This window comes from Gymnoscopelus microlampas (genome assembly GCF_963454915.1).
Source record: "Gymnoscopelus microlampas genome assembly, chromosome: 20".
In the NCBI taxonomy this organism is placed as follows: domain Eukaryota; kingdom Metazoa; phylum Chordata; class Actinopteri; order Myctophiformes; family Myctophidae; genus Gymnoscopelus; species Gymnoscopelus microlampas.
The window spans coordinates 15,013,975-15,028,353 of NC_139957.1; the positions used below are offsets into that span (position 1 = coordinate 15,013,975).

General features: G+C 43.1%; 1 protein-coding gene across 5 annotated transcripts in view; it reads right to left on the reverse strand.

Annotated features, from left to right (window-relative positions):
- fgfr3 (fibroblast growth factor receptor 3) overlaps positions 1–14,379 on the reverse strand; it is a 73,702-nt gene that overhangs the window by 35,435 nt on the left and 23,888 nt on the right. For 3 of the 5 annotated variants that reach the window (XM_084043998.1, XM_084043996.1, XM_084043997.1), the window contains exons 3-4: positions 12,615–12,878; positions 7,476–7,541 (exon numbers count right to left, since the gene is read on the reverse strand). In XM_084043998.1, the coding sequence (XP_083900124.1) occupies positions 7,476–7,541; positions 12,615–12,878 (330 nt within the window). The remainder of the gene's footprint in view (positions 1–7,475; positions 7,542–12,614; positions 12,879–14,379) is intronic. The other 2 variants (XM_084043999.1, XM_084044000.1) reach the window with 1 other exon arrangement.

A 14,379-nucleotide genomic window follows, 5' to 3' on the forward strand; every position in this document is an offset into this window, starting at 1 on the left:
GTGTGTGTGTGTGTGTGTGTGTGTGTGTGTGTGTGTGTGTGTGTGTGTGTGAGTGTGTGTGTGTGTGTGTGTGAGAGAGAGAGAGAATGAGAGCGACCAGGGTTATTGTATTCAGAAAGAGTTCTCAGCATTTGTTTTAATCGACGTTATAAATCACTAGACTCACTAGACTGGTCTGAATTTCAAATGAGTCACTGTGATTGTTTAAGCTGTGTGTGAAGAAAGATAAATCAATAGAATATATGGTATGGTATGTGTGTACAGCAAGTGTGCACACATGCCTGTATGTGTACTGGTTTGTAATTACTACTGGTAATACTGGTTAGAGATGATTGAAGCTGGTAATACTAGATTATTGTAACTACAATTAGATTGTTGTCTCCACCAGGCCGAAAGGCATGGCCGAGACTATGTTTTGCACACTGTCCGTCCGTCCGTCAACAGCTAATCTCCGGCACCGTTTGCTCGATCGCACGCACGCTCCCTGGATGACAGAGCAAAACCTCTGGCCCAAATTTTTCACATCTGCCTTTTATAGTGCCACCACGAGGCCGACTATGTTAAAAAAATATATATATATATATATATATATATATATATTACTCCTTCAGATTTGATCAACATTTCACACAAATCGGTACACATGATCTCTATAATCATGTGATCAAGACGGATCCGTTTGATTTTTCATATTCCATCCTGATTGGCAAATTCCGTAAATTGCTGGCCCACAATAACCTACTACTGGTAATACTGGTTAGATTTGGCTAACTGCCCCCCCCCCCCCTTCTCTCTCTCTCTTTTGGTCTCCCTTTTTTCATTTTTCCATTTATGAATCCTTCTTTTTCCTATGTGTGTACCATTGCTACTACACCTCAGCAGAACCACCAGAGAGAGGCGTGTGTCAGAATAGGTTGGGGTTAGGGTTAGGGTTGTGGTTGGGATGATGGCTGACGTGAACAGATTCACACTCTGACACACATTTCTCTGGCTGTCGCCATCAGCCTCACATAGTGTAATTATAACCAGACCCACAGAGAGCGAGAGAGAGAACATAACACTCTCTGTGAAACACATAGACTCATCTTCTAAAAAGCAAGCAAACAAAATGTTACTTCACTCCTTTGAACTCCCCTGAGTTTGTTTGTTTGTGGTTGCACACCCTGTGTGTGTGTGTGTGTGTGTGTGTGTGTGTGTGTGTGTGTGTGTGTGTGTGTGTGTGTGTGTGTGTGTGTGTGTGCTCTCTCATGTGTCAATGTCTATGCTCACTCAGTGTACATTTATGTGGTCTCTCTTTAGCTGTGTGTGTGTGTGTGTGTGTGTGTGTGTGTGTGTGTGTGTGTGTGTGTGTGTGTGTGTGTGTGTGTGTGTGTGTGTGTGTGTGTGTGTGTGTGTGTGTGTGTGTGTGTGTGTGTGTTCTAATGGAACAGCTGAAGAATAACTCTGTTCCAAGCTTGAATCAGCGTCTCCCCAGTTTGCAAAGACAAACAAGCTCTAGGCGCACACACGCACAAACAAAGTGCTGACACCTTAAAAGGGTAATAACGGGTAGATATTTCTACTCTTCTTTTATTCCTCCACTCTCTATGTTCTGTCTCTCTTTACCCTCATCCACCCTCTCTCTCTCCCTCTTCTTCCCTCTCTATCTCTGTATATTCGGAGCGACATGGCACACAGCACGAGACAAACCTCTGAGGAGTCTGAGCACATTGTTTTCTTGGCACAAAATACATACACACACACACATACGCACGCACGCAGCAGACATTCAACACAGTCTCTCCCTATGTGTGGTCTCCATTCCTCTCTTCCACCTTCTCTCCCTCCTCCTCAGCTGGGGTTTTAAAAGGCCTTCCTACTGGTGATGACTGGATTGCCATTACGATGGTTTTGAGAAGAACCCAAAATAGACATTCCTCCTTCAGGGAAACAGAACTATGTGGGAGCCATTCGCTCCACAGAGCAGCAGTGTATTAACGCTATATGATATAGACATTGGAAAGAGACTGTGGTGGTTTCACTGGCTCCGTATTGCATTTCACTTTGACGTTACAATTTAAGCGAAGGCTAAATAAACACACTACAAGATATAAATGTTATATAAATAGTGAGAAATAAGGGCATGTTTTTATTACTTCATTTTGTGTTCAGAACTTACATGCAACTTTACTTATTTCACCACGTTTCTTTCCAATAAATAAAATACCTGGTTTATGCAGCTGTCCAGTATTTTAGTACTATAATTTATCCACTTATGCCCTATTTTATACTTTGTCTTTTGACTGTGTAACGTGAAATCAGCGGAAATAGCCCATCTACCAGCTCCCGACACAGCTTGTAGATCTGCTATTTTCACTTTTTTCTTTTATTGTGAAACATTGTGAACATTTTCACCTATAATGACATGGCCAAAGTGGGATCGCCAGGTTTAAAGTTAATGTCCTGAGTGTAGATCAGGTGCTCATTAACAAGCATTCAGCACTATCTGGATGACCATGTCTTTACAGTAAACCTCTCTGGCCACACACACACAGTAGTCAACTCTTGAGCTAAATGGTTGGATGGTATTTCCTCAGTGGAAGAAGGGCATAGAGGGGTGGAAGGGGGTTACCGCGGGGTGGAGGATCAGTGCAGATACCCCCCATGGGGAGCAGGAACTGTAGATAACCCTCCCCTCCCGGGATAGACTCACTAACAGTCATCATAGTAGAAGATGGAATGCCATCAGCAGATACTAGTGCACGATAGTTATGTGTGTTCTCTGAGCTATGCACGCTACACTGTAGCTTATCCTGTTCCAACTGTAGGAGTTATCTAAGGGTGAGGCAAAATGCAGCAAGGGAGGTTAAAAATAAGCGACTGTATTTCGGGCTGCTTTGTTTGTTTGGTTTATGTCCGATAACAAACCAGAGCGAGCGACCATCGGGAGTGTGAGTGCCGCAGGGATTTTGTGTCCCGGCGGGCAGACCGACTTGGAGAGGTCGGTCAAGAAATTATGGATCGTTCACAAGACAGAAACTTTCAGGCCATACAAACACTCTCATAGGTATGCTGAACACATACGTACATATACACAGACACCAAAAAGGCACTACAGCATGAAGACCAAACCGGTGTTAATTTAACACACAGGATTTTGTTGTGTAAATGTTATGTATGTATGTATGTATGTATGTATGTATGTATGTATGTATGTATGTATGTATGTATGTATGTATGTATGTATATATGTAGGCATGCATGTATGTACTGTATGTACAGTATGTATAGTATGTACACCCATAGGCACTGATTTGGATATCTAACAGTGTGTGTTGCCAGTTATAGAAGCATGACTGTTGAGTTTATATCAGACAAACTTAAACTGCTGCAGCAATTAACTGGCACAAGACTCGCTGTTCTGCAACACCATAGCGTGGAGCGCTGCAGACATGAATGTGTGTGTGTCTGGGAGGGTGGGGAGAAGGTAATTGTGTAATTTGCCCTTGCTGACGCCTGCAAGCAGGCAGGCAGATTTCTCCAGAGATTACACTACAGGTTTTGAAGGTTGGTTGCCCCTGGAGGGCTTTCGCACCGGGGACCCAAATGCAAGCACAGGAGGAGGTTTAATGGGTGTTTAGCGTGAATGGAAGCAGCATAATGTAGGAATAAACGGATATATTTTAAAGCACAACTCTGCAGAAGCTGTCTCTCTTAACCAACTAAAATGTTCAGATTTCAGCTGAAAAGAGAGAATAAAACTTGACCGTTCCAACAGTAAAAGTTTGAATGGGTTATCATTGTTAGCTTTCAATAAAGACAAAGTATTAAAAGCATTGATGGAGAAGTATGCAGAAGTGTTTAAGGTTTGTGCAAATTATAAACAATAAATACTGTAAAAGCAATCAATCTCTCCTCAATCTACTTTGTAACAAAACTTTCTTTGTAACTCCTGAGTGGAATACTGACCAAGTAATGGCGTTTTCCAAAAATGGCCAAACGTTTTCTTGTTTGTTTTGATTTTCCAAAAAAGTGGTGAAGGTCAAAGTATAGCAGCAGTTCATCGGGCATGCAGCAAGAAGTGAGACTTATACCATGACTATTCATAAAAGAAAATGATTCAAAGAAAAACATTTGAGAAGTTCTAGAAATTAAGGCTAATTGGTCTGAAATGCAATTAGTTCTCCCTGAGTTAGCGCCTTAGTTTGTAGATAGCCACTAAACTGAGTGGAGGAGCATGTCTACAAAGTATGGGACTTTTACAGTGGCTCCATCTGTAGCTTAGCCCAGTGTCCAGCCCTCTCTTCCCCTGCCAGGGTAAACAGGGCCCTGCATAGCTCAGGAGCACAGCACAAGCACAGATTAGCCTCTGTTAACATTCCAGATGCCTCCTTTTCACTTGATACAAGCTTAGCTGAGTGTGTATGCCTGCAGGCTGCAATAAGTTTCCGTCTTAACAAGTGGTTACATGGTTACTGAAGCTTGGTTTTGTAGATCAGATGAAAAAACAACAACCTACTGATGTGATGACATGGGATATATCTGCAAAAAATGTATAGCCCTTTGGGATAAATAAAAGTTGTCTGAATCCGCTGTTGTTTTCTTGAGCTTTCAGTGAAATTAGAAATTGTACAATTTTGTTGAAACCAATGATGGTATCTTTAAAGTATATTAAAAAAAAAGAATTGAAGAAACAAAGACAGAAATCAGAATTAAAAAAACAGACACTGGTGGTCCCATGTCAGCCTAACAACATCCGTGTTTCACATCATCTTAGGAAGGGCCAGACTTGTGTCCCCCATGTAATTTCCCAGAGGGGCCTGGGAAAGACAGCTGATGGACGACTGGTGTTTTGCAGAAGCATGAGATCATGGCAGCAGCACTCAGCCTGTCTGTCTGACAGTGTGCGTATAACTGCCTGTCTGTCCATCTGGCCACCTCATAGTGTGTTGGTCTGAATGTCTGTCTGTCAGTCCACCTGAGTGACTATCTGGCAAATGTATGCCAATGTATGCTTCGTCGCACAGCACTGATCAGTTATTTTTGTCTGTAGTGCCATAATGTATTAATTGGGCTCCAGTCTCTCTTCCTCAGTTTTCTTGTCTGTCCGTGTCCCCTGAGACAGGACAACTCCTACTATGAGCATCATTAAACCTGCTCTCTGCAGTGACAGCCCTGTGCAACTCCACTGTACTCATCAAATTTTGTTTTCTTTCTCACCTGTGTTTTTTCACTCTCTACATGTCTTCTCCACTTCCGTCCACCTGATTGGTACTTTTTTTTGTCAACCACTGCTGTGTCTCACTGTCAATCAGTAACTATTTCTGTCTGTCGTTCTAGTAGTATTTCATCTTTTACCCCCTCTCCCTCTCTCTCTCTCATCTTTTTGTCTCCGTTTACCTACTTATCTCGCTCTCTCTCTGCACCTGATTTCATCATTCTTAAAATTCAATTCTCCCTGTCTATTCTCTCTGCCAACCCCCCTCTCTGACTAAGTCACGTCAAACCTCATTTCCCCTCTCTCTCTCTCTCTCTCTCAATGTCTCCGTTAACGTTCTCCATTATTTCCATCTCCCTGCGAAGGGTTTCCCCTACAAGTGACCGAGCCATCTACTCATCCAGCAGTGTCTCATCACATGGGCCATTCTCCCCCGTTCAGCTGGCTAATTAGTGCTGGCTTAGCCCACATTAAGCTCCGATACGGGGTTTAACGTTTCTGGCCTAATCCCTCTCCTTTTGGCCAGGAAATAGGAGCCTGCTCATCATGTCATGAGGTAGACTTACATCCAGAGATTAACTCGAGCTGGCTGTGGCTATTTACCGGCATTCTGAGTTTCTCTTTCGGGGTAAAAAAAAAAGAAATCCTCTTTAAGTTGGTTGCCGCTCCACCCCTGCACATAGAATACACCCTTGTGCTTTCACTCGAAATAAAGACACACATTGAGACGTGTTCATGTTTGTAAGGTACTAAGTTGACGGTCGCCCGAGCGACTTAACAATGAGTGCTACAGTGGAGCTTAAATTCCAAGCTCGCAGACTGTACAAGCAACCAAGGAGCAAGGACGGACAACAGACAAAGCCAGAACTGCCAGGAAATAGGTGGAACGAATATTCCTGTGACCAAAGAATAATCATGTATGACCAAGAGGTCCGAGGGTTTAGGGAGAAAAGATATCTGGGATTTTTTTGTGCTTGATTTAGGAGTGAACACTGACGGAAGTAGACGATAAAGAACAAGAGTTAAGGCTTGCTCTGTGCCCAAGAGTGTAGTTGTGCCATCAGACTATCTATTGTTGTCTTTACTACAACATTGAAACCAACAGCTCATCAACAGTCATCAATGCATGATGGATCCATTTTTGCACAGTTAAACCAACATTCCGGAATTTTACAGCGTAGGTTACCCATCTTTCTATCTCCAACTCTTTCCGTCTATCACTGTGTCTGTTTCTCTTCTACCTCAATGAAGTCTGACAACAAAAGGCAAAGCAGAGTGCATCTGCATAGGAGAGCACTCTTGCCTCTCACCCCCTGTCGTTTTCTCCTTTTCCTCTCCAGTGTCTCGCTCTCTGTATACATGTCCTTTTGTCTCAATCTCTCCCCTTCCCCTTCTCTCTGTCTACACTCTTCTCCGAGTTGTCTTTCTCTCCAGTGACTTTAGTTGACAGATCAGGGTTTGTAAGGTGTTGAGCCTCAGCAGCAGCAGTATTCTCTCTGTCTGTCTGTCTCTCTCTCTCTCCTCTTTGTTCACCTGCTCCTGAACTCTGCATGACTCGGAATGCCAAAAAACCTCACGTCAGTGCCGGCAGCACCGGGGTGTAACCTCACCTTCACAACTACAGTGTATTTTATCTGTGCCACTCTGTGATTTATTTTATTCTTTCCTTGTGCTCTGGAGATGAGTGTTTTTTTTTTGTTTTTGTCGCAGTAGGAGAGGAGAAAAAGGTGGAAAAAGAGCCTAGGGGCTGACCCTGTGTACCAGCATGCACCGGCATGATGCATGTATTGCAACATAATCCCAACATTGTGGGTTCGATTCTGTCCTGTGACCGATGTGTTTGACAGGATGTATGCCCTGTATTCTATAGCACTGGTTCTCACTGTGTGGTCCAGGGACCCCCAGGGGTCCTATAGGAGTTAAATTATAGACAGTTAGGAACCAAATGGACCCTTATCGGTATCCGAGGGGATATAGACAACTTTTATTTATCCCAAAGGGATATTCATTTTTGCAGATATGTCCCATATATTATCAGTATGTTGTATATATGAGAGTATAAATGTACACTCGCACAGTGTACATTTACACCAACACTGAGGATTTCACAGTGTAGACTGAAATGGGGGTCTGTGGCCTAATGCATAGCCAACTGGGGATCCTTGAAATTAAAAAGGTTGAGAATCACTGTTCCATGGGCTCTGGAGCCAAGGAATGTCACACACTCACAGACACAGGGTGAATGATAGAAAAAAAACTATGAAATGGAAAAACACACCATTTCCATTACCTGCATCTTCTGGATCTTCGTCATAGTCTTCATCATCTCCAGAGGACAAAGAATCTGGAAAGACAGAAGAGCAAAGACACTATACATTTATTTTGGATAACTTAACAAATATTACATTACATGAACTCCATCACTATATATTATTATCATTACTTATATATCATTTTTTTAAATACAAATTGGATAGCTGTAAAAAAAAACGTGATTGTGTCACTGGAAGCCCCAGTTACCCGCTATCCTTAAATCCTTGTTTGCCAACACGATAACAAGATGATAATTTATTATTTTGTAAAGCATCGAAATATGGGTTTAATTTGTCAATGAAATATTTTCCATCGAACTCTGGAAAACATGTTTTAAAAACATGTTAATTCACCCGACTACTTGAACTCTGTAACCCATCTGATAACAGCTCAAATACAGCTTCAGAGACTTTATCAAACCACAGATTTTTATGCAAGAACGAGAGAGAGAGAGAGAGAGAGAGAGAAAACATCGACAGGAATTCTGCACACGCCCGCTGCCTGTTGGGAGATGAAATGGTGTGTGTAACACCAACAAGTAGTACACTGTAAAATCCTGATTGTTAATTTAACTCAGAGTTGACAAATGTACACTGAGGATTTCACTGTGTATGTATGCACTTGGACACACACACACACACACACACACACACACACACACACACACAAAACATGCAAATGCACACCACACACACACACACATTTTAAAATTGACTGTGGCCATTGAATAAGTCATGAATGAGTCCACAGTTCTGTGTAGCGTAGCGGCTCTGTCAGATTGCTAACCAAACATTTCCACAGACATTACAAATGAGTGGGCTATTAGCACTGCTATGGGTGCGACACGCTTGTGTGACTGCAGGCATATGTGGACACACACACTATACACATGAGTAAACTAAAGCCATACGCACTTCCAAACCCACACACACAGACACACAAATACATGCATGCATGCACGCACGCACAGGAACCACCATGGTAGTTATTTGTTTGGTATGCTTGGATGACTGTGTGTATTTGCATGTACCCAGTACCCACCCACTTATCTGAACATACTGCGCACACACACACACACACACACACACACACACACACACACACACACACACACACACACACACACACGCGATATTGCTAACGACTGGTGCCGCAGTTCTGGATCAATGTGCATATACAGATGCACACACATCCATCCAACCAACCACCCACACACCTGTAGTGTATAAACATTCAGCAACTGTTAGCATGACACATTTGCTTTAATGCATGCACAAATACAGTATACAACACCCACACACACATAAACAAACATGCCCACTCAAACACATGCATACACAAATCCACAGTTGCTTCCACTTGGATCAGGGTGTCTTCTTAATTATTAATCTTTTCTGTTTGGATTCACACTCACACATTTTTACACGGAGGCCTTGGTAATTATTTTCAATCTGACCTCAAGAGTCTCTGGTTCACTTCCACTGGTGGACTTAATGAGCTCCAGATGTTCACTCACTAAGCCTCAAACTCCTGACAAGGATTTTTTAAATTTTTTTTTATGATTGTTTGCATCAATTGATGCCACACTCCAACAGTACTGGTGTTAAGTTAAAGCTATTCCTTTAAACTGGAGCCTAGCACCTTTAGTTGTGTCTCTATCACTTAACACCTCAAGTAGCACTGGTGTTGCTTCAACTCTTGTCTAGAACGTTTGATGCATGCTATAATTGGATGTTGCACTCCAACTGTATTAGGACTGTTGTTGAGTTCATTTAATTGTGAGGGTCCATTTTTACGCTGGATTATTCTGCATACTCGATTGTTAATATCTTTGCATAATCTGTACAAGTACTGCTATGGATGCGTTCATGGATGAGCTTCTACCAGCGCAATACACATGTTAGATTTGAAGAGTTCCATAATGAACCATTTAAAATAGTTTTCATAATAACAACTGGCCTGAAAATCAATCATGTTCTGTGTTCTTTGTAGTGGTAAAGTTCATGTGTGTGTGTTTTCTTTTATTACTGTGTTATATATTTCAAGTAGCAAGATCTTTTTTTATTTTATTCCAAATATAGGCCATCAAGTATTGTAATTATTCACCTCATCTAAACAATGATTTAAGACAAAAGGGAGGAGAAAGTTCCCTAAATTTAAAAAACAAATATACACGCATAAATGTCTCGTCAACATGTGGAGTTTAACTTCGTACTTGTCAAAAGAAGACGGACGTTCAACCCATTAATCCCATGCAGCACATATCTTCCTTTACCCTCCTACATTACAAAGTCCTTCGCTCCTAATGCGTACAATACGGGTTGGCTTCTCCTCTGATGCCTGGACTCCATCCAGGTGTTAAATCTGATACGGCTGCTAAATATCTGACACCTTACTCAAATATTTGAGGAAAAACATAATACGCCGCGTGTGTATTTAAGACAGAGCTGAGGTCCTGTGTGTGGAACTGGGTGGAAGAGGTGAGAACAGAACAGGATATTGCAACCACACACTGTAGAAGGAGCTATCTCAACAAGTTAAGCCTGATTTATACTTCGTTGCGTGCCAAAAATAGCGTTGCATCGCGCCGCGTTGTGAGCTTGTAGATCGGATATTTTCGCAAAAGTATAAAGCATTATTCCGCCTTTTACAGACAAGCCCCATTTATCTTCTCAAGGAAAGTGAAATATACAGTATCTGATGGCAGGGATAAGATACTGTATTTCTGTTCTCCTGCTTACTGTGCGGCTTCTCCTATGTTACTGTGTTACATGGGTGGATCACATTTGAGATATTGGTCACCCCATTCATGGAAAATCCTCCAAAATTTTGATCTGTGACCACCTCCCCCTCTTGACAGACCAAAGACGCAATACAAGATTCCATGACTTGTATGGGCATCATCTTTCAGAGAACACACACAGGATTTAAGCACTGATTAAACAGACATTTATTATAGCGCAGCAGGTGGGGTGTGTGTGTGTGTGTGTGTGTGTGTGTGTGTGTGTGTGTGTGTGTGTGTGTGTGTGTGTGTGTGTGTGCATGATTATGCTCCCGGTGTCTCTGTCCAATATGCTGGGTCCAGTAGGAGATCAGAACATGCCTGGAAAAGACCATTTACTCCCAGGCACACAGCCAGACACACACGTGTGTGTGTGTGTGTGTGTGTGTGTGTGTGTGTGTGTGTGTGTGTGCTCTCGTGGGGTGGGGGGGAGGGGGGTGCATGTGTGAGAGAGAGCAAACTCTCTCATTTCTTGCCACCCCATCTGTTTTCAATGATGAAGCGTTTTGAGGCTAATTGCTTTCTAATTAGTTGTCAATAACGCTCTCAGCTGGTGACCAGGAGCTTTACGGGAAGGGGGCGGTGGGGGTGGTCAGGGTTGGGGGACGACTTTTAAGCTACTGCTCACATTGCTCTATGACTCTGACCCCCCCCCCCACACACCCCAAACCACCTCCTCCAACATTCCTACAACAGATCTGTTTGCATCAGACACACGTTTAAGATATGATTTAGTCTCCGTACGATAATGAATTCACATAGCATATGCATGGTTTGTGTGTGAACTCTACTGGTGGAGTGATAGGTGGTGGAAGTCCATGCCGGCAAGAGTGGAGCACAGATTGTGTGTGTGTGTGTGTGTGTGTGTGTGTGTGTGTGTGTGTGTGTGTGTGTGTGTGTGTGTGTGTGTGTGTGTGTGTGTGTGTGTGTGTGTGTGTGTGTGTGTGTGTGTGTCTACTTGGCAGGCAGTTAGCAGCAGCAGTTGAAATGTTGGTGGAGAGACTAGGGAGCAGACCTGTGAAGCCTTTTCCTCTCTGGCAAAACAACAACACAAGGCCAGTAGAACCTGGACCGCAGTGAAGTCAAACAGAGCAGCAGTAGAAACATAAAAAAGGCCTTTCCCATCTCTGTTTTCATGTAAACTGTAATGGAGTCTGGACGAATGACACTGTGTCGAGGGGGTGCATTCCTCCTTTCCGACATGTCGCCTTTCCGACGTTGACGAACCCTATACCTAACCCTAACCCTAACCTGAACCGCACGCGGAAGCCACTAGTCGGAGTGGTGAGATGTCGGAATGGAAGGAGCACCCCGTGTCGAGGCATGGCTGTTTCTGCTTAGTGGCAGGAACTACTCTGATTCATGACCGACTGATTAACTGACTAATTAACTGTCTGTCTGTCTGTCTGTAAGGCAGGGGGCTTTGTCTTTTTTTAATACTTTAAAGTGTAATAAAACAAACTCTACTTAAAAAATGATGATGCCATTTTATAAAACAAAAGCTCTGCTTAAATCATCTTTGGAGTGATTATAATTATTTTGTTTCTTTACCACAGTAATACAAACAGAGGAATTTTGTAACCTTTATGGGCCATTTTTGCTACCAATTCCTTCTTATCTCTGTTCTCTCCAACAGTCATCACTCTACAGCCATTGTCACTCTGAGATGCACAGCGTGAAGAGGGAGAGATGAACAGAGCCAGCATGTATTTAAATGAAGAGGAGAGCCGTGAAAAAGACTGAAAGAGCGATATAAATGGTGGAGGGTGTGTTGATAGAGGGAATTGGACACGAAGAGATACACTGAGTGGAAACCATCAGAGAGAGAGAGAGAGAGAGAGAAAGAGAAAGAGAAAGAGAGCGAGAGAGAGAGAGAGAGAGAGAGAGAGAGAGAGAAAGAGAACATGACAGGGAGAGTGAGACAGACACAGTGAGAGAAGAAAAGACAGGCAGAGAGAGAGAGAGACAGACAGAAGGACACAGACAGAAGGACACAGACAGCTGGAAAACAGGAATGAGTTCAATTCGCTTATTTCTAACCTGATGGAAATAGTGAAAGAGAATCAATATTCTGTTTCTCTCATGTGTCATCTCTCAGTTGAGAGAGAGAAGATAAAAGAGAAAAAGAGAACAAATGGAGGGGTTAAGCTAAGGACAAGGCTGCAAAGGAACAAGTTGAAAACTTAGACTGAAGCAACAGGGCATGCAGGCAATACATTTAACGGTACAACTTATACCTTTAAATCTAAAACCTTGGGTTAAACATAAAAAAGCTATGAGGAATTAATGAATGATAAGCAACTAAAGCGTCTCATGTCTTACCTGTCACTTTGATGGTGTAGTTGCTTAGCAATGTGTTGCCATGGGTAAGTCGGCAGGAATAGACACCAGAGTCCTCATATGACACGTTGATGATGCGCAGCACCCTCTGGCGCAGGCGCGTTCGGTTGTTAGGCACCAGCCCGGCACCATCTTTGAACCAGAGGATGGACTGGCCAGGGTCCCCCCGGTCACATGACATTTCCAGGGTGTCTCCCACGCCCAGGACATAGTCCTCCAGGAAGGCTGCTTCGCTGGACACAGAGTCTATGGAATGAGAGAGAGGATATACAAGATGGAAGATCAGAATTGGTGGTTTTTGTGATGATTTGGGTGTTCAACTTACTATATCAAATAATGAATAATAACAATTAATATGTAATCAATTTATAAAGAAATATGGTTCAGTCATCCACTGGAAAGGCATTGAAATAAATATGGTTTCCATCAATTCCATCAAGAAGAACACAGAAGTCACCCCCCCCCCCCCCCCGACTCCTCTCCATCCCTCTCTTCCTCTCCTCTCCTCTGTCAAAAAGCAACTCATTTACTCCAGGAGGAGTGTGCCAGCTTAGTTAGAGTCAGGGAAACATCAACATGTTTACTGGCTGCCTGGATGAGGATGCTTGCCCACACTGGACCATGGAGGATGGAGAGAGATAGAAAGAGGTGTGGCAGAGAGAGTGCGAGAGAGAGAGAGACTTCCTTCCTCTCTCCATCTGAGGTCTCTTCCAGACTTCAATTATACATCACCATGAAGGAGATTATGGTGAGACACACACAATCCTGTGAGAATTCAAATGAATTGCTCAGGCAGCAGTTCAATATTTCACACACACACACACACACACACACACACACACACACACACACACACACACACACACACACACACACACACACACACACACACACACACACACACACCCCCCTTAGGAGAGCCTGCCCTGAATAGGCCGTGTTCAAAGTGTGATTTATGGCGGAGAAGCCGCCCAGCGTTGACCCAGCAGAAGGCCAGTTACAGCAGCTCACAGACGAACATCCATCCTCAACACTTCTCTCTCTCCACGCTACACCACCGCAGACAGCCTCTCGCTGAGATCAGGAAATTGGAGCTGAGAGGAAAGGTTGAGGAAAAACCAAAAAAGCTCACACGCAGCCAGACTCCCGCAGTCGAGACAATCTTCACGGGGAATGCATAATACAGCCTATGAATTATAGATATGGCTTGCATTTGGATGTGAGGCAGGCAGGCTGCTCCTGTGGACCAACATTTAAAGTATGTGGGCCCCAACGTAGTAGATGCATTCACGCAATCATTGCATTCGCAGACAGATACCCATAGAGTAGCTCTTTGCACTGTCAGCGATCCATTTAAAGTTGGCTGTTAGCAAATCTTCCTATTACTAATATAATGCACACCGCACTGTATGCTGTATGATTTAGGGTCAACACAGCGAGAATTGATGCACATACAATACTGACCACTGCAAAGCATTATATGGCCATATTATACAGTTTGATATTAAATTAACAGTCAGGGTAAAACAGTATTTGATTGTACCCTTTGACTGAATTCAACAACCAAAATCAGTCTATTCTAGAAACAATACTGTACATTCACCAAAACCCTTTAACTTCTGACAGCTGAAAGAGTAGCAAAACTACACTGTTCCAACCCGTTCCCCTTGGGGATGGACCAAAAGTGTTGCAATAAATCAGCGAGCATGCAAAAAAGTAGAAGAAATCAGACTTGTACAATGGTTAC